Source organism: Typopeltis vanoorti, chromosome 12 (assembly GCF_054136105.1).
Source record: "Typopeltis vanoorti isolate ZY-2024b chromosome 12, IOZ_Tvanoo_1.0, whole genome shotgun sequence".
Lineage (NCBI taxonomy): Eukaryota > Metazoa > Arthropoda > Arachnida > Uropygi > Thelyphonidae > Typopeltis > Typopeltis vanoorti.
Genome location: NC_143560.1, coordinates 71,652,354 through 71,673,089, shown reverse-complemented (window position 1 = coordinate 71,673,089; position 20,736 = coordinate 71,652,354). Strand labels below are relative to the sequence as shown.

Below are 20,736 nucleotides of genomic sequence, written 5' to 3'. Positions count from 1 at the left end.
CTATTAGATTCCACAAAACCATAGACATCGAAATAACTTTCTTTTTTTTATGTACGAAAAACTACAATTATGATTATATTTCTTAAAAAATATAGGTGTTTTTGTATACCTTTGGTTCCAATTGTATGTTTGTATATATAAATGACATGCAAATTATACCCTGAGTTACGCGAATTCGACTTATGAGCTTTTTGTTGGTCTGACCTACCACGTAACTTCAGGGTTTTACTGTATTATATATTACTATATGTTTCTATACGCCATTATATCTTTTCAGCATAATAAATATAGACATACCTTAGCTTAATGTCAAACTGTAGTTGCTCCCACAACCCATACAATTTCTGAACGATACCAGCACCTTTTTTTGTAAATGCTCCTCTTGTAGCTCTCCTAGCCATTAGTACATAGCGGTCTACAGGATAACCATGATTTTTATTAATGGCCCTTACTGTATTGATGTTTCTATTAAAAAAAAAAAAAACATAAGAAACAATAACATGTACAGAATATGTAAAAAACAATATGTACAGAAAATGTACCACATACAGTGATGAATATGAGGAAACTTTCTTACAAAGGAGTTACAAATGAGAAGAGCAGCACAAATAGGACTGGTTACAGACTTGAAAATTAGTTACTATATCTGTTTATGAATGCCAGGGGTATCAGAAATAAAAGAAAGGAATTAGGTGCAGCAAATGAGTTGAATTACCTGAAAATCAATGGTATAAGTGAAACAGAGTTGGACCAAAACACAGAATGATAAGAAAATAATATTTATTAACTTATTTGCTGATATTTTGCTGGTATTATATACAGCACCTTCAGAGCACATTAACAGTTTGTCACAGTAATTGTCAAACTGTTAATGTCAAATTGTTGGTATTTTACGGTATGCGAAACAACAACAATTTGGTATAACAGTGGGACTAATTTTTAAAAAAAATTGTAATGGACAACACAAGGAACAAAAGTTCTAATTAGGTGCCATCTATGTTGTAAAAAGAGAGAAAACAAATATTAATTAAATCTTAAAATGACTGTCTCCAGATTGTTGGTAAAGTTGGTAAATATATACAGCCATACTAGTTGAGGTTTGGAGTATGTTTTAAAGCTTCAGTTGATTCCAAAAACAATCTCTCTGACTTATGACTTCTGTGTAGCACTTTTGTTTTCTTCCAATCGATTTGATCCTGTGTGAAGTGGTACCCAAGACATGGTCTGCTAGACCCGACTTGCCATAACAATAGTGTCAGATGTATTTTTTATGTTCACCAAAGCAGATGTCAACAGTTCTTCCTGTTTGTCCATAGTAAGAATTTACATGAAAAAATTTACATCATTACTAACTTCCAATTTACAATTTTCCTCCAAATCAATCTGTTACCTATCAAGATTTCAACATTTGTCAGATCTTATATTTCTATCGTCTAAGGTACTTTTTTACTGTATCAATCCACCTATATCTTGGTCTTCCTCTGGGTCTTTTTCTTGCAAACTTGGCAGAGAACACTTGTTTTGCTAATCTTTCATCTCCTATTCTGTTTAATGAGCATACCACCTGAGATTAGCTCTGCTAACACATTCCTGGATGCTAACAATGTTAAGTAATTTCCTAATATCAGTTTTTAATATGATATTGCCAATGATGCCATCTGTCTCAGGACTCTCATATCTGTCGTCTCCAGTCTTTGATCAAGTGTTTTTTTTTCTAACTCAGCTCACAGATTCAAAAGTAAAAATTGGTTTGAACACTGTCTTGTAAATAGCTAATTTAGTGTTTTGAATAATTTCTCTCCTATTCCATATAAGTTTATTCAGTTCACTTCCTATCATATCAGCTTTGTTGATTCTGTTGTCTATTTCCATATTTAATTTACCATCTTCACCAAAAATTCTGCCTTCATATTAGAAATTATGGACTTTACAACCGTGTTACAGCACGGTTGTAAAGTCCATAATTTCTAATATGAATGCTAAAAGAAAAAAGAAAAAGCAACACTAAAAGAAAAATTCTGCCTAAGTAACTGAAATGGTTTATTTGTTCTATAGGTTCTCCATTCATGATGCAGTTGATGTTGTTTTTGCCTATTTTCATTGTCTTTGTATCATTATTGCTGATTTTCATACCAAATTTATTACAGCAGTTATTCAATTTAGTTAGGGAATCTTGCAGACTTGTACTGGATTTATTTAAAAGTATAACATCATCTGCATAAAGTAAAGAGCTGAGATTAAGATCTGAAATTTTGATATCATGTTTAATACTGCTTTCCTTCATAATGTGATCCATATAGATAATGAATAACTGAGGGGATAATGTATATCCTTGTCTGACACCTGATTTAACATCAAACCACTGTAAGTCTGCTGACTTACAACTCAATATAAAAACAACACCATATTGAATAGCTTTTCTTTTAGCACCTTGACATATGCCAATTGTAAGTCTACAAAACTTAAATACAGATCTTTGTTATATTCCATTGATTTCTCAACTATTTGCTGTAAAGTGAAAATCTGATCCTGACAGTCTTTATTTGTCCTGAATCCATCTTGTTCTTCACCAAGCTTCCCTTCAACAATCTTTCTCAACTGTTTCTCAAGTATACTTGCATAAATCTTACCAGGAACACTCAGTAGGGAAATACCCAGTGGTGAGCTATAGAAATTTTAAGGAAAAGGGCTTGCATTGTCAAGCAAAAAAAAAAAAAAAAAAAAAAAAAAAAAAAAAAGCCTAACTTAGCCCTTATAATACTTACATCGCGACTTTGTAGAGCTTCTGACAGATATGATAATTCCTGTAGGATATCAATCATTAATGCTACATCTTTCCAAATTGAGAAGTCGGTTTAAAAAGCCCTTATATTTATCGTTCGATGCAAAATGCTTGCATAAAGCTTGGTAATTTCTCCACACAGCAAGAGCCATTCATAAACTGCAAGCTGCCCATTGTGGTCCAAACACACGGCCGATCTTTAAAATTTCGATACCAAGGTCTTTTGCAATCGTATTTAATTCTCGTTAATTTTTTGGTGATTGATGATAAAAAGCGTATAATTTATCCATAAATATTTCAAAATGATTTATTTCTTTAATGTTTTTTTATCAAATCGTCTAATGCTAAGTGTAAACGATGAGTGCAATGCCAAATCACAAAGTTGGGAAATTTTTGTAAAAGATTGCAACACCTGATTTGTTTCCTGACATTACACTAGCTCTATCAGAACAAAATGCAATGAAATGATTTTTTATATAGTTATCAGAAAATCCATATGAATTTGAAGTAGCAATTACAGTAGTATGTATACATTCCATAGTGGTATTTTCTAGTTCTACAAGATTATAAAATAAGAAGAACAAGGGGCTTGCAAATTTGAGAAAAATTTAACAAAGGGCTCGTGCGAGCCCCTTATAGCTCACCACTGGAAATACCTCTGTAATTCTCACATTCAGTTTTATTTCCCTTTTTTGTATATGGGTACTATGAGAGTTCTTCTCCAATCATCTGGAATTCATCCCTCTATCCAAGCCTTCTGAATTATGCAGTGCAAGATTTTATACCTCCATACTTGAGCTTCTCTGGTTGAATATCATCTACTCTTTCTGCCTTTCCATCTTTCAGGCTTTTGATGGCTTTTTCAACTTCAAGTATGGATATGTATTCCTGATTGCATTCCTGTTGAGTGTTTTTTACCACTGGACTGTCACTGCTCGTTTCATTCAGTAATTTTTCGAAGTAATTACTTCAATACATCAAGGATATCTTTTTCTCCAGTTTTCATATCACCTTTATCGTCTCTAATTCCTTTTACAGCACTCTTTCCTCTATTTCTGACCTTTTTTTCAACAGCCTCCAGAATATTTTGCCACCTTCCTGATATTTATTTTCTATGTTCTTGCCAAAGTCTTCCCATGACTTTTCTTTAACTAGTTTTATACAGTGTTTAGCTTTCTTACATTTGTCTCTGTATTCTCTAGAGCACAAGCTGACTTATTTTCCAGGAACTTTCAGTATGCTTTCTTCTTTTCCTTCACTGCCTCTTTAACTTCCTGTGTCTACCATGCAGTTCTGATTTTTCTATCCTTGCCTCTGGCTGCATCACTCAGTGTTTTCTTCAGGACTTGCCACTGAATCTGTTTAATTTTTTCTTGAATAATGTTTGTGTATTTTAGTCTACAGTTCACATCTGAGAGCTGCTCAACTTTCATTCACTTTAAAACTTTCTTACATGTTCTTCTTTTCAATATGAAATTCAATTTTGTCCTGCTCAAGACTAAATGGTATCACTTCCCATTTCAAATCTTCTGTACACTCTAGTGTCCTGCACTAGTGAGAAAATATCACTATCAACAATAATACAGTCAATGAGGCCACTTCTTTCCATGCGAATTTATGTACATTTTATGTTGAAACATTGTGTTAATAATAACAAGTCCATGTTCTGAGCAGAAATCCAACAGGCATTTGCCATTATTATTAGCTTTGCTCCTTTCCCAAATATTTCTGTATATCGGACAATCATTTAGATTGTCAGACCTACTCTGCTATTTAGATCCCCAACAAGGACCAACTTTTCCTTTTTCATTTTGTCAGTTGCTTTCTCTAAAGCCTCAAAAAATTCTTCCACTTCAACGCTAGTACAACCTTCTGTGGGACTATAGGCACAAATAAGTCTCATTGTCCAGTTCCGCACTCTGATATTTGCCCACATCACTCTACTTGAGACTGCCTGCCATTCAAGAAGATTATCCTCGTATTTAGTGTTGAATACTATGGCTACTTCTTCTTTTCCCTGATTGTTATTGCCTGAATATAACATTTTGTATTTATTGCTTAGAAAGAGATCACCAGTTATTGTCTTTTTTTTTTTCAGTCATTCCTATTATGTTGATCTGGTACTTATCCAATTCATCGGCTAGCTCCATTCCTTTGCCATTCAGGCTTCTTATGTTGATAGTACCAATCTTGATTTCTGGTGATTTTTATTCAATGTGTATTGGAATTTATTCCAATAGCTGACTTTTCACTATTTAACCTTGTTTAACTGGGCAAAGCCCCTGCCAGCATGAAATTCTTGCATGTGGTATGATCATTTTGCTTGTGGTTTAAGCCAATAAGAATATAATTTGGTCAGCTAAATCCCAAATTGCCAACCCATCCTTGTTCGTTCTCCAGGGATACCTAACATGGTGCAGCACGAGAAAGTGAGGATTGGATATTAGGTCAGAAGCCCTGGTTGATTCTCTGCACTCCTTTAAAGGCTATCTGGAGGTCTTCTCTCAGTTATACAGCTTGGACCCTTAAGCACCCCCCCCCCCCATATATATATATATATATATATATATTAAATAGAGTTGGAGACCAACTACATCCCTGTTTTACATGTCTTTAATACAAACTTTGTATGGCTTGTGCTAAATGTAATGAATAATGTTTATGTATTTTATCAAAAGCTGTTTCTATAAAGGATAAATACATATCCAAATCAAATATTTCTTTTTGCATAAATTTATTTTAAAACATATCACCAATACTTGATCTTCCATGTCTAAACCATTCTGTTCTTCTGACAGTAGATTGTTTGCAATATTTCTAAGTCTTTTATTCAAAAGTTTACCATATGAGGGTGATTGAAAAGTTTGGTAAATTTCCAAGAGATGGCGACACAATTCGTTCATTCATACCAGTGTCAGTACGTATCATCTTTTTCATGACCCCTGGCAAAATTTTAGCCACGTGCAACACGCAGTTCTAGTTTGGCAAACATTTAAAATGACCATGTTCGCATTTTTCAAAAAAATGGAGAAAAATGAGTTTCATGCAATGATAAAACGCTTTTGTTTGAAGAATTTGTCTGTGCAACAAACAGTTGCACAGATCAAAGCCGAGTTATATGCAGTTCACCGGGACTCTGCACCAGCATTAAAGACTATTTATTTTTGGATAAATGAGTTTAAACATGGTCATAAGTCCATAGCTGGTCTGGTTGGCTGAGTGGTCAGTATCTGCTTTCCACCCAAAAGGCTGTGGGTTCGAATCCTGCCATGGGCATGAATGTTTGTGATTGTCTGTGAAAATACCAGTGATGATGAAGGCTGGTAGATGGTGCTGGTGTAGATGATCGTAGTTGGTGTATTGCCCAGTGGAGACAGAGTTGTAGAGTGCCCTCCCTTGATGAGTCATTGAACTCCCTGGAGGTGTTATGTAATAATAATAATAATAAAAGATGAAGCGTACTTTGTACGCTCGACTAAAGTCACTACGAAGGAAATGATTGACAAAATCCATGGTATTGTTATGGAAGACTGCTGAGTGAAAGTGTGTGAGATTGCTGAGATGGTAAGCATCTCAAATGAATGGATGTATAATATCCCGCATGAAAAATTGCACATGAAAAAGCTGCGTGCGTGATGGGTGCCTCGATTGTTGACTGTCAATCAAAAATGCATGCAAAAAGACATTTCAACGCAGTGTTTGGCAATGTTTAATTGCAAGTACCAATTTTTCAAGTACCAGAGGCTGTTCAAGTTAGAAGGATATCCAAGAAGGATAAGCTACCAGCAATTTCTTTTTCCATGGTGAACTGAATGCGTTGGTGAAGGCTACTGATCCAATGTAGGAAAGTGGTAAGTTCATTTTTGAACTTACCACTTTCAAAACAAAACCAAAGTAAGGGTTAAGGATGAATGGATGAGAACAAGGTATCTTTCAAATGGTTCAAAAAATAGTTTGCCAAAGGTGGAGACAGAGGGCTACCCGTGCAGTGCTTCAATCTGTTTATAGATTTAAGTTGATGTTTTAAGGATACTTGTGACATAAGACTGAATGATATATTCATGTAAACACAAGAAAGATATTTATTTAACCAAATATTTCGGTCTGGAAATAGCAGACCATCCTCAGTGGTATTACAAGAACAGCTTAAAAAATACAAGCTAGAATACTAACAATAGATCGTTAAAAATAGAACACGCCGCGTGATGTTATATTACTAAGTATGAAATGGAATATTTTGAAGTAGAGACATGATTGAAAAAAAAAAAATATTAATGAGTAATCTTGATTAGACTTTCCCAGATTTTTGATATAGATATACAGTCATTATGATTCAGGTTGGGACAATGGAGCCAGGCCTCCATGCTTTCCTTGAACAAACGTTCGAACCTATAACGGGATCTATGTAAGATGCGAGTCCTGGACCAAAAGATGCTGTGGTCAGTTTCAATCCCGTGTTGAGCCAATCCAGACTTTTCAGGTTTGTTGTGAAGAATGGAGGATTGATGTTCTTGGATTCTTTTTTCAAGAGAACGTCCAGTCTGTCCAAAATAAAAGTTGGCTAATGGGAACGGCCATGGGAAGTCCTCTTTCTCCGGCTTTAGCCAACTTTTATTTAGAACATTTAGAAAAAGTCCTCTTCTCATCTATTTTCCATCAACCCTCTTTTTGGGTAAGATATATAGATGGCATCTTTACTATTTGGCCTCACAGCAAACACTCTTTACCTTCTTTTTTAAACAGTATTAATTCCTTGCATCATCATCGTATAAAGTTTACTATGGAAATAGAAGAAAACAACCAGTTATCTTTTTTAGACGTTCTCCTCATCCGGTCACCTTCAAATATTCTTACAACTACAGTATACAGGAAACCAATGTTCACAGGTCATTATATTCTTAAAGAATCAGCCCATCATCCATGTCAAAAAACAGAAATTATAAAATGCCTCATCAGAAGAGCCAAAACTAATTGTTCTACTTTTGATTATCTACAGAAAGAACTTTCTACTATCCAACAACACATGAAACTCAATGGCATTTCTGAAAAACGTACTCAACATCTTCTCAATTCTTGTAATCCTCCACAAAACAACACAGTTTCATTACGTCGAGTGCCTATTCCTTATATCTCTGGTATTTCAGAACCTATAACAAGAATTTTAAAGAAATATGATTTAACAACTACATATTCACCTATTAACAAATTGTCTTCTCATTTTCCTTCTCCTAAAGACAAACGCTCGACTTTATCTCTTCCTGGAGTTTATCAAATTCCTTGCAACTGTGATCTCTCCTATTTTGGACAGACTGGACGTTCTCTTGAAAAAAGAATCCAAGAACATCAATCCTCCATTCTTCACAACAAACCTGAAAAGTCTGGATTGGCTCAACACGAGATTGAAACTGACCCCAGCATCTTTTGGCCCAGGATGCGCATCTTACATAGATCCTGTTATAGGTTCGAACGTTTGTTCAAGGAAAGTGTGGAGGACTTGCTCCATCGTCCCAACCTGAATCGTAATGACTGTATATCTATATCAAAAATTTGGGAAAGTCTAATCAAGATTACTCATTAATATATATATATATATATTTTTTTTTCAATCATGTCTCTACTTCAAAATATTCCGTTTCATACTTAGTGATATAACATCACGCGCCGTGTTCTATTTTTAGCGATCTATTGTTAGTATTCTAGCTTGTATTTTTTAAACTGTTCTTGTAATACCACTGAGGATGGTCTGCTATTTCCAGACCGAAATATTTGGTTAAATAAATATCTTTCTTGGGTTTAGATGAATATATCATTCAGATTTAAGTTGAAATATCCTGATTGTATAACGAGTTCAAAAATCTTCACAACATCGGAAGGGGAAATCATCATATAGTAAACTAACAGTATCAGATAATGGAATGTTGGTTAATAGAGAAACAATATCAAGCTGACTAGCAATACCTGACTCTTGTATTTGAATAACCCGAATTTTTTCTAGAAAATGTGTGGAATTCTTGATAAATGATCTGGATTATCCAATATGGTCAGTTAATAATCATGAAAGAATATTAGCAATTTTATATGTGCGAGGATCAATGCAATTGTTTTTGTCAATTACATAGTTTAGTGATGTGTGACTATCACAGTTATAATTGTGCTCTGATGATTCTGGTTAGATAACCAGCAAAATATTAGTGAGTCTAATAAATATATTTTGTCTCTTTTGGCATTTTTTATACCATAAAACATTATGAATCAATTCTAGTCTCATTGTCACTGGAATAAATAGCTCTAGCCATGTGATTATAGTGTATCCATGAAGGGCAGATAGTCATTAGCTTCATGTTCCATTGTGAAGTGGATTTTTAGGGTGTTGGCTATTTAAATACACTAAAAATGTATCCAGTGTGCCTGGACCGTGTGGCCAAATAGCAAACACATCATCAAGATAGCAACAACTCCCAAACCACTGGTTTGAGAGTGGCTGTATTCATAATTAGCTTTTCCAAGTGTTCTATGTCAAAATTGGCTAAAGGGGAAGCCCATTACTCATCTAGTTGTTTATATAGCTTTTCTTTCCATGTAAAAAAACCTGCATATACTGTAAATTTAAATAGCTCAAATATATCAGGGAGAAAATGCCACTTTAGTAAATCAAGGGTTTCAATTAACGGTCCATTTGTAAATAGTGAAGTGATATCAAAACTAATCATTACATCTGAACTTTTTATGATGGTTTTCTGAAATACTTATAGGTGAACAGAATTATTAATATTATTATTATTACTACCCCAAGACCTCATGGAGTCAAAGACTCATCTGGCAGGTACTTTTATCACACACACAGCTCATCATACCGTGCCTTGAACACATTCAAACTCCTTGCAGACACCACACTTTCAGACAAGGCATTCTAATCATTTACAACTCTGTACGAAAAAAAAACTGCCTCTCACTCCCCTACTCACACCCTCTTTATAGAGTTTCCAGGGATGACCTCTGGTTCTCCCCAGATCTCCCACTATTTTCTGTAGAACTTCTCCAGCATTGATCCTATAATAACCCTTTACCAATAGATTGCTATCATATCTCCCCTCTTCCTCCTGTCCACCAGACTCTGTAAATTACATCTTCTCAATCTTTCCTCATACTCGACTTCTGGAGGTCAGAAACTACCTTAGTCAGTCACCTTTGGACCCTTTCCAACATCTCGTCATCCTTCTGAAAACCAGGTGACCAAATCTGGGCACAATAGTCCATGTGTGGCCTAATCAAATCCTTATACAACGGAACAAGAATCTCCTTACTTCTATACGTCAGTGTCCTCGACATCATTCCCAGAAGCCTTTATGTTGTCTGCACAATTTTGGCTATGTGTCCCCTAAATTCAAGATCCTTATCCACTATCACCCCCAGATCTTTTATTTCTTCCACCTCCAACAATATATCCTCACCAAGCATAAATTCTGCTTCCCATCTTTGTTTTCCAAATTTTAGAACTTTACATTTTGCAACATTGAATTCACATCCCCATTTCAGTGCCCAATCACTCAATTTATTCAAGTCTTCTTGTAAGGCCACAACATCTTCACTACTCTTCATGGTTCGTCCCAACTTTGCATCATCTGCAAACAACTGAATATCCCCATCCAAATCTTCACTGATATCATTAATATACAAGTTAAACAGTAATAGCCCTAAAACAGACTTCTGAGGCACTCCACTAGTGACTTTCTTTTCCTGGATATCGCTCCCCCATACACAACTTGTCGATACTTAACAGATAGCCAGTCTCCAATCCAATGCACTAATCTAATATCCAACCCCATCTGCTCTAGTTTGACTGTCAACTTATCATGGGGTACTCTATCAAAAGCCTTTGCAAAATCCAAGTATATTACTGTGTATCCTTCTCCTCTGTCCAAGGAAGCAGTCACTTTATTGTAATAAGTAAGTAGATTACTAAAATATGACCTCCCTTTAGCAAACCCATGCTGTCTGTCAAAGTTAATACCATTGTTGTCAACCCAACTCTGGATCTTAATTCTCACAAGCTTCTCAAACAATTTAACCACAACACCTGACACACAGATAGACCTATAGTTTGATGCTTGAGTTTGATCACCTCCTTTATGAAGTGGCACAATCTTGCCCTCCTTCCACTAATTAGGAACTTGACTGAGTGCAAGACTTGTATTAAAAAAATATGTCAAGGCAGGTGTCAACTTACTGGCACATTCCTTCAGAATATGTGGTGATATATTATCAAGTCCCACAGCCTTATTAACATCTAGTTTACTCAACTCCCCATACACCTCTTGCTCACTTACAGTCTCTCCTCCCCATCATCAACTGCTCTCAATCTCTCCATGAAGTCACATTTACAAGATTGAAAGACCTTTATGAACTGCTCATTAAGTATCTCCACCACACATTCTGCAACAGCTGTCTTTATACCATTTTCTCCAATCAATGTCATCCTTCCATAATCATTTTTTCTTTTGCTGACTACATATCGAAAGAACTCCTTAGGATTCTTTTTGGCTTCATTAGCTAACTGCTGTTCATACCTCTCTTTAGCTACCCTCACCAACCAAGTCACCCTCCTTGCCTGGTCTTTGTAGATCTCATGGAATTGGTTATTTCCACTTCTCTTATGCTGCCTCCACAATGCCCTTTTTCTCTATATTGCATGCTTAATCTCTTTATTCATCCATCTCACACCTACCTTATTTAACCTTCTCACCCTTGGAATACATTTAGACATTGCATCTACTAGATAGTTTTTGAAAATCCCCCAAGCTGCATTGATCTCTTTTCCAGCTAACTCCTCATTCCACGCTACACCCGCAAGCTGTCTCCTGAGCACTTCCTAATCACCCCCCTCCTCGTAGTTCCACATATACCCTTTTCTCACTGAGGTCCTCACACTGCTGGCAACCACCCAGGTAATCACCTCATGGTTTCTCTCACCAATTGGTGGATGATTTGACACCTCATTTATAATTACATCCTCTGATGAAATGACCAAATCCAAGACCCTCAATTCTCGCGTGCCCTCTGTTACATACTGTCTGAGGTAGTTATCCCTCAAAAACTCAAGAAACTAATTTTCTTGATTTCCAGTTGCTATCTCATCATTCCAGTCATATTGCCATAATTAAAACTGCCCATAATGATCACCCTTTTCTTATTTGCTTGGCTAATTTGATTATACATTTCATTATCACCACCATCCACATTACCTGGTCTATAACAACATCCAATCAAGTATTTGATTCCATTCACCTCTATCTCACACCATACTGACTCAAAACCACTGGCACTATTTCCCTCTTGCATCTCTACTTTGTATGGACATAACTCTTTCTCTATCATCAATAGCACTCCCCCCCTCCATTTTTACCCCTTCTATCCTCACAAAACACATCATACCCTTCCATCTCTATTCCTGTCAGGATGTCGTCCTCTTCCAACCATGTCTCACCTATTCCGACAATCTTTGGGTGAACAGATGCAATTAGTGCAACCATTTCATCTGCCTTGTTTCTTATACTTCTATCATTTGTCTACAAACACAACAGCTCATTTCTGGATCTACAGCTAGTTCCACTGATACCACTCACTCGATGTGATCTCTCCATGCTCGATTGGGGCCATTTCCCTTTCCTTTCTGCTTATTCATTTTAAAACCCTTTTCAATTCCATCTGTTTCTTCTTGATCCCAGCGCATCCCATTCCTTTCCTGTCTACACATGCTCTCACCTCCTCTCAGAGCATCCACCTTTCTCATGCTGTGTACCCCTGTCCACCCTCAACCTCCCCGTTTCCCTGCTCCTCTTGCACACCCATTCTCTCATTTTCTATATTCATACCACTCACTTCCTCATTCATAACCACCTCTTCAATCTGTCCTGCTCTTCCACATCACTTCCTGCTTGATCTGATTCATTTCTCTATCTTCCAGCAGCAGTCTCTCCAAGCGACTCACACTATAACCACTCAAATGCAGTCCATCACTCCCATAGAGTTCACTTCATCCTTCAAACTCATTCCACACATTAACAAACTGTACTCCCATCTCCTCACACATTTCAGCCAGCATATCATTCATAATCCTTGCTCTCCACCTCATCTCACCACAGTCATACCTAAGCAACACGCTGACTACCTTTCCTGTCACACTATTCTCTTTTATCCTTCTAAGCAGCCTCCTGATATCCATCCTGATGTGCTCTTTGTCTTCTGTCAAATCATTCATACCTATTAAAACCATCAACTCCTTTGCTCGCTCCCTCCTCATATCCAATGCCTCAATCACTCTACTCATTTTACCGCCTGGAAAACATACCTTGGCATCCTATAATCCAGCACACGTTTAATAATGGAGTCACCATACAATGCCACTCGATCATCTTTCATGCCATCATGATTTGTTTTAATAGTTTTTATCCAAATTTTCTTAATTTCATCTCTTTTCTCATCCAATCCAATTCAACTTCTGAATCTCACATCACATTCTCTCTATCATTCAATCTTTCTAATTTTCTAACTCTCGACCTCCTCTTCTCACTTTCACTATCATTCATCATTCTGTGTTTCCATACTTTCGGTCTAACATGCATCCGACTTTCGCAATCATTCATTCATTCATGATTTTAATTAGGAGTAATTTTAATTATGGAAATACAGATTGGAATGAAGAGAGAGCATCTAGGAATATGTAAATGAATTTTTTGAGTTTCTGAAGGACAAATACCTTATGCGGTAATCTAACAGATAAGCTTAGGTGTTGATGGTTATTCATGACTCATTTTTAACGGTATTAACAACAGCACACACTTTTTTCACAAAGATGCTTTATTAACACTTATATTTTGCTGATTTTCAAATCAGCATCATCAGAGCACAACACGCTTGTACACGTGACAGTGAGTGAGTGAAACAATATAATTGCAAAAGACAAAAGATCTAAAGTCCTATTTTTGGTATCCTCTAATGGAAAAAAAAGAAAAAAGAAAAAAAATAGCTATGCAGGAGTTTTTCTTAGGATAACCGTCTCCCACATTTTTGGCAAATTAATGCAATCATATTTGTTAAGGTTGGGAGAATTCTTCAAAGCCATTGCTGACTAAAAAAATAACCTTTCAGATCTATAACGACTAATAAATAGCACATTCGTTTTCCTCCATCTAATCCTGTGTGAAGGAGTGTCCAAAGCGTAGTCTGCCAGTCCCGACTTGCCATAGTAATAGTAGTGAATGTATCTTTCATGTTCTTCCAGGCGGATGTTCACTGATCTTCCTGTTTGCCCATAATAGACCAAGTCACAGTCACAAGGAACATCATACACTCCTGAGTGTGTTAAAGGGTGAAGTTTATTCTTAGGAAAGCAGATCAGAGTCGCCAGCTTGACATGAGGTTTAAAAGTGGTGTGAAGGCCATATTTCAACAAAACTTTGGCTATCTTTTCCGATGTACATCTGATATAGGGAACAGAAATGGTCATGTTGTATTCTTGTGTATTAGAGGAGGGCAGAGTAATGGGTCTATGTAGTTTTATCTATTTTGTAGGGATTGTAGCATTTGGCTAAGAACGTATGGTGCAGATATTGGAGTTCTGTGGTCAGAGCTGTATTGTTAGAACAAATGGCTCTGGCTCTGTGTGTATGTGTTTTTAAAATGCTGTGCTGTTGGACTGGATGATGATGTGATTGTTTATGCAGATATCTTCCTGTATGTACACAAACACATCCAAAGTGTCTTGTCCATGGGGCCAGATGGCAAACATGTCATCTTCATAGTGTAACCACACTTGTGGTTTGTATGTAGCTGTGCTAAGTACTTTGTTTACAAAGTGTTCCATGTAAATATTTGCTAACAGGGGGGGAGAGGGGGGGGAAACCATAGCAGTACCATTAATCTGTTTAGAATTTTCCTCCCCATGGAAAGTAACCTGCATTCATGGTAAATTTGAATAGTTCAAAAATAAAAAAATCAGCTAACGCCTTTTTATTCCCGTATACGGGGAGTAGGCAAGGCCATTTAGCCCTATCTAACTTTTGGAGACTGAGTGGGCAGTTCAATCTCTGCTGGTACCAATCAGAGAGAGATGGCCCAAGGCTATCACAAATTAAGCGGTACGCAGTGAAGAGAGACGGCTCAAATGTGCCGCCATCTAGTAGTCCCTAACCCTAACACAATATGTTTAATGTCTGAAATAACGTGGGTTCTACGGTCGATTTTCTTGGGTTTACAGGACGAAAAACCCGAGTTCCCGGGAGGAAAAACCCGCTTGCCCATGCCAGAGATCGACTAACTCGGGAACCGGTCGAAAAAAGGTTTAGAGAAATTTCCTCTAGTCGCTGACTAGACTCGAAACCAAATCTTCCTTCGTGCGGCCAAGCGCCGTGGTGTGCATAATTCAAAAATATCAGGGGGAAATTTAGACTTGATTAAATCAAGAGTGTCTATAAGTGGTACATTGGTAAATAAGGAGGTGATATCGAAACTAACCATTATGTCTGAATCTTTTAGGAGTAGATATTTAACCAGTGTTTTGAAATGGACTGAATTTTTTACAAAAGCAGAGGAGTTGCTATTGTTGGATCCTACTTCTTCTCTGGATATACTTTGGATCTGACGTGATTACTATTACGATGTTCTTAACTAATTGATAAGTTGTAAGTTGATTTCTAATTCAAATATAAAGAAAATTTATATTTAAAGACTGCGCCACTTTATATCTGAATTAGTTCAAGAATTGAAGATAAACCAACTCTCAACTACCCTTCCTTTATATGTTGTTATTATATATATATACTGGCCGAGTGTATTTAACTTACTTAATTTACCCGCTTTAGTTCGAATATTTTATGAACGGTGCAGTAAAAGAGATTCAGGCAAAATACAACCTTGATTAACAAAAACAAACATTTAATTTTAGAATCACAAATTTTACACTTAAGTTCAAATCAGTAATTAAGATATCACAAACATTTTAGCTTCTCTGATAAGTTCAATCATACAGACTCAGACAAAGGTAAATCTGTTATCGCTATAAATAACAAAAATACAATAAAAATTGAAGTAACACCTCTTCACAAACAAACAACTTTAATTTTACACTTTAGCTAATTCTCCGCAATAGTTACTGTTAGTATAGGGAAATTCTAGGATGAAACTCACAAACTTCTCTGTATAGGAATATTAATGGTTGGAAAAATCTTACCGATAATCTTCTTTCTTCATCAACTTACACACAAACACTTTTTATAACCGTAAACATTTTAAACAGTATACAGCACTCATTAAAATAAATCTTCTAAGCAATAACTGAATTAATCATCAGTCACAATACACATAAACAAACGTTCTTGCATGAAGTACTACTGATCACTCATGAATTAAGGCAATACACAATAATTCCTTATCTTGAGGTTTTATATGCACAGTTGTTCATTCCTCCTGCATTCAAATAATTCTTTAGGCACTATAATTCTAAACACAGCTAACGGTAAACTTCAACTTTACAGCCTCTACTATTCTCTAGTAACTTCGTGCTTTGCTTCAAGGTTCCGTATGTCCTTGAGAAGTCGGCGCTGAAATTAAATCTCAGCTCAAGTATCACTAGTCTATTTAATAGTCTCTCAGCTGTTTTCCATAGCTATAATTGTTATTCTACAACTTATTAGCTAACTGCTTCTCGACTAGTAGACTTAAATTAGCTGCTTGAGTGACTTGCCGACTCTCTAATATTGCACTCTGATTCCCCGAATGCTGAATACTCTGATTCCAACCGAATGCCAATTTTCTCTTTCTATGTTTCCTATCTATCTCCTTCTCTCTCACCTTCCCTTAATATTTTCAGCATTCCTTGCTTATATATCCGTTCTTCCCACCTAAATTGTTCTCGTGATCTCTTTAATTAAAACTCTTTTCAATAAACTTTCAACATTCTCCTCACGCACTGTTCCAAACTCGCGCTCGCTCACTTACATATGTCTCCATGACAACAAAACAAAACATAATAAAATTGAGCTATTGCATAACGTTAAACTTTTACAAATAGGAATAAATAGAGAATATTTACATTTTAATTAATGCGCAGTTAAATTATCAAATACAAGTTCTTATAATATTAATATAGTAATAAATAAAATAGCTTAATAATATTTAATAGTCTTTTCATTATTAATAGATATATCTTTGATTAATTAATTACATATTAGATAAAATCAAAGGTAGTTATATGAATATTAAATTTATAAATAAGTTGTTTACATTAAATAATATTTACAAGTCTAGCCTTTGTGATGGAAGATCATGTTGGATTCTGAAGCAAACAATGATTACTTAAATCTCTATATATTCAGAATCCAACACTATTAAGGGGGGGCAAGCAACCTAAACAGCCAACACCCCAAAATCCACTTCACAGTAGAAAAAAAATCAAATAACTGTTTATCATTTCTTGACACATTAGTCACCCACCTTTCAGATGGATCACTATTTTTTTCTATTTACAGAAAGCCTACACACACACAGGAAGATACCTACATAAATAATCACATCATCATCCAGTCCAACAGCACAGCATTTTAAAAACACATACACACAGAGCCATTTGTTCTAACAATACAGCTCTGACCACAGAACTCCAATATCTGCACCATATGTTCTTAGCCAACAGCTAAAATCCCTACAAAATAGATAAAATACTACATAGACCCATTACTCTGCCCTCCCCTAATACACAAGAATACAACATGACCATTTCTATTCCCTATATCAGAGGTACATCGGAAAAGATAGCCAAAGTTTTGTTGAAACATGGCCTTCGCACCACTTTTAAACCTAATGTCAAGCTGGTCTGATCTGCTTGCCTAAGGATAAACTTCGGAAGAGCTTCTGCACAGAAAGAATTTCAAAAAATAGAAAATAAACATATCAAGAAATTTAACAACTTTTGTAAAGCCAAGCTGCAACCGCAAATTCAACCGCTCCAGACAGTAGTGAACTTATCGTCCAAAAGGCTCAACGACGATGCCATCAGTGCCCGAAGCCTCGGCCACAATTTCGCTGTCACTCCGAAATAAGTGCTGATGCTTAATGTGATGTTCAACGTCGAATGCGGGATCTGTCGCTTAGCGCCTGAGATAGCAAGCAACATCAGACTTGATGTCGCTAACATCCTCGCCCAGTCTTCGCCTCCTAAAAGTAATTTATTGTCCTCCCAACGCACTGCTCTCATGAAATTACGAAAAGAAAAAAGTATCGTTATCACCAGAGCTGATAAGGGTAACGTCACAGTCGTTCTTAATGCCACAGAATGCAATCGAAAAATGGAGATTATCCTCCGAGATTGCTCTACCTACACCCCACTAGAACTTGACCCCACAAAAACACAAGTTAAAAAACTAAAAAACTTACTTAAAAAAGTGTCTTCTTGGCCCCCGGAAATGACGAAAAAACTCAAACCTTTCTGTTCCCGTCGCTCCCCCCCCCCCCGAATATACGGTTTACCAAAAATCCACAAATCTAATTCCCCACTAAGACCTATAGTAGATGCCACTAACTCACCTTGCTACAAACTGTCAAAACAGCTGGCCAACTCTTTGATCCCCCTCACTGGACTTTCCATATCCTATATAAAAAAACTCTACCCATTTCAAAACCTTCAGAAAATTTAACCTTAAATAACACAGACATATTGGTAAGCTTTGACATCTCCTCATTGTTTACCAATATTCCCTTAATTGATACCTTAACACTCTTAAAAAACGTTTTTCTTTCTGACATCTTAGATCTCTTTTCCTTTGCCATCTATTCTGGTTATTTTTCTTGGAAGAGCAAAATCTATAAGCAGATAGAAGGAACTGCCATGGGTCCCCCCCTTCTCACCCCTGCCAATTTTTTATATGGAAGATTTTGAAAAACAAGCCATAGATTCAGCCCCCACCCCCTCAAACCTTCCATCTGGCTAAGATATGTAGATGATGTGTTCTCTATTTGGCCTCATGGTTCAGACACATTAGAAGCCTTCCTCAGTCACCTCAACAGCCTACATCCAAGAATCCAGTTCACGATGGAAAAGGAAAAGAACAATTGCTTAGCCTTCCTAGACACCTTAGTTACACTTTCCTTCATGGTATATAGAAAACCCAAGCATACAGGCGGATACATTCACAAATGCTCCCACCACCACCCTGCTCAACAATATGGCATTATTAAAACTCTTACCAATAGAGCTCACAATCTTTGTTCCAATGGAACCGCCCTTACAACTGAGCTTGACCACATACACAATGCTTTCCTCTCCAATGGCTAACAGTGATCACAGCATTAGAAAAATAATCAGTTCCTCCCCGGTCTTCTGTTCAAAAAGAGTTTAGAAATGCCGTCACCATACCCTACATCTGTGGCACATCTGAAAAAATAGCCAAGATTTAAAAAAAAAAAAAATACAACCTACACACAGCATTTAAGCCCCACTGCAAACTTGCTACCCTCATCAGCTCTACAAAAGATCAGCTCCCTCCTCTCTCAGTGCCTGGAGTCTATAAAGTACCCTGTTCCTGTAAACTGGCGTACTTTGGACAGACAGGCAGATCAGCCACTATCCGCCTGGAGGAACATAAGTCATACATCTGCAAGCATGACTATGGTCAGTCAGGCTTGGCTGACCATGTCTTGGATACAACCCACAGGATCTCATGGAAAAAACCACCATGCTCCACCACAGCAAATTCAAAAGAGAAAGACTATTCTTAGAATTAGCAGCAGCTCTCAGGAATCAACCAAATCTTAACAAATATGGTTGCATTAAGCTTCCTAAGATTTGGGAAATGCTTATCACCAGATATCCCACTTTACATTCCAGGTCACCTACAACTGCCCTTAGAGGGCGCTCCACCTAGATAGGACTTGAGTGTCTCCCACGTGGTTGGGCTTAGTATTGTTTGTTATTTGTTTTTATGTTACATTAGTTATTTTGTAATTCCTGAAGATGTCTCATTGACTGAGACAAAATATAGGAAGAATTAAATTCTGTTTTTAATCCTTTCTGAGTGCTGTATACAATCCATTAAGCCTCCAACATGATAAACTTCACCCTTTAGCACACCCAGGAGTGTATGAAGTTCCTTGTGACTGTGACTTGGCCTATTATGGGCAAACAGGAAGATAAGTGAACATCTGCCTGGAAGAATATGAAAGATACATTCGCTACTATTACTATGGCAAGTCGGGACTGGCAGACCATGCTTTGGACACTCCTTCACACAGGATTAGATGGAGGAAAACGAATGTGCTATTTAAGAGTCGTTATAGATCTGAAAGGTTATTTTTTGAGTCAGCAATGGCTTTGAAGAATTCTCCCAACCTTAACAAATATGGTTGCATTAATTTGCCAAAATTTGGGAGACAGTTATCCTAAGAAAAACTCCTGCATAGCTTTTTTTTTTTTTTTCGTTAGAGGGCGCCAAAAATAGGACTTTAGATCTTTTGTCTTTTGCAATTATATTGTTTCACTCACTCATTGTCACATGCACAAGTGTGTTGTGCTCTGATGATGATGCTGAGCTGAAAATCAGCGAAATACAAGCGTTAATAAAACATCTTTGTGAAAAAAGTGTGTGGTGTTGTTAATACCGTGAAAAATAAGTCACGAATAACCTTATGCGGTATATAACAGAGTGCGCATACAGATCAATCATTTGATTTCATTAATGCATTTGGAGATGCAATACAAATGATGTGTCAAATCTGCCTTACGGTTGGTGAAAGTAAACATGAGTCAACTAAGTATTAACAAATCATATGAGGAATTAGGTCGAAAGGAGATTTATGTTGTTTGAACATTAGTCAAGGAAGATTTAACACCAGAATTTTTAACAAAGAAGGGAGAATTATTTGTGAGGCTGGCTAGTAATTTAGCCAAATGTTTAGCAAGTTTG

The 20,736-nt window shown here is 36.5% G+C and overlaps 1 protein-coding gene across 6 annotated transcripts in view; it reads right to left on the bottom strand.

The window, feature by feature from the left end:
* Adck5 (aarF domain containing kinase 5) overlaps positions 1–20,736 on the bottom strand; it is a 255,110-nt gene that overhangs the window by 31,714 nt on the left and 202,660 nt on the right. For all 6 annotated transcript variants that reach the window (XM_090402087.1, XM_090402088.1, XM_090402090.1 and 3 more), the window contains one exon: positions 298–465. In XM_090402087.1, the coding sequence (XP_090258213.1) occupies positions 298–465 (168 nt within the window). The remainder of the gene's footprint in view (positions 1–297; positions 466–20,736) is intronic.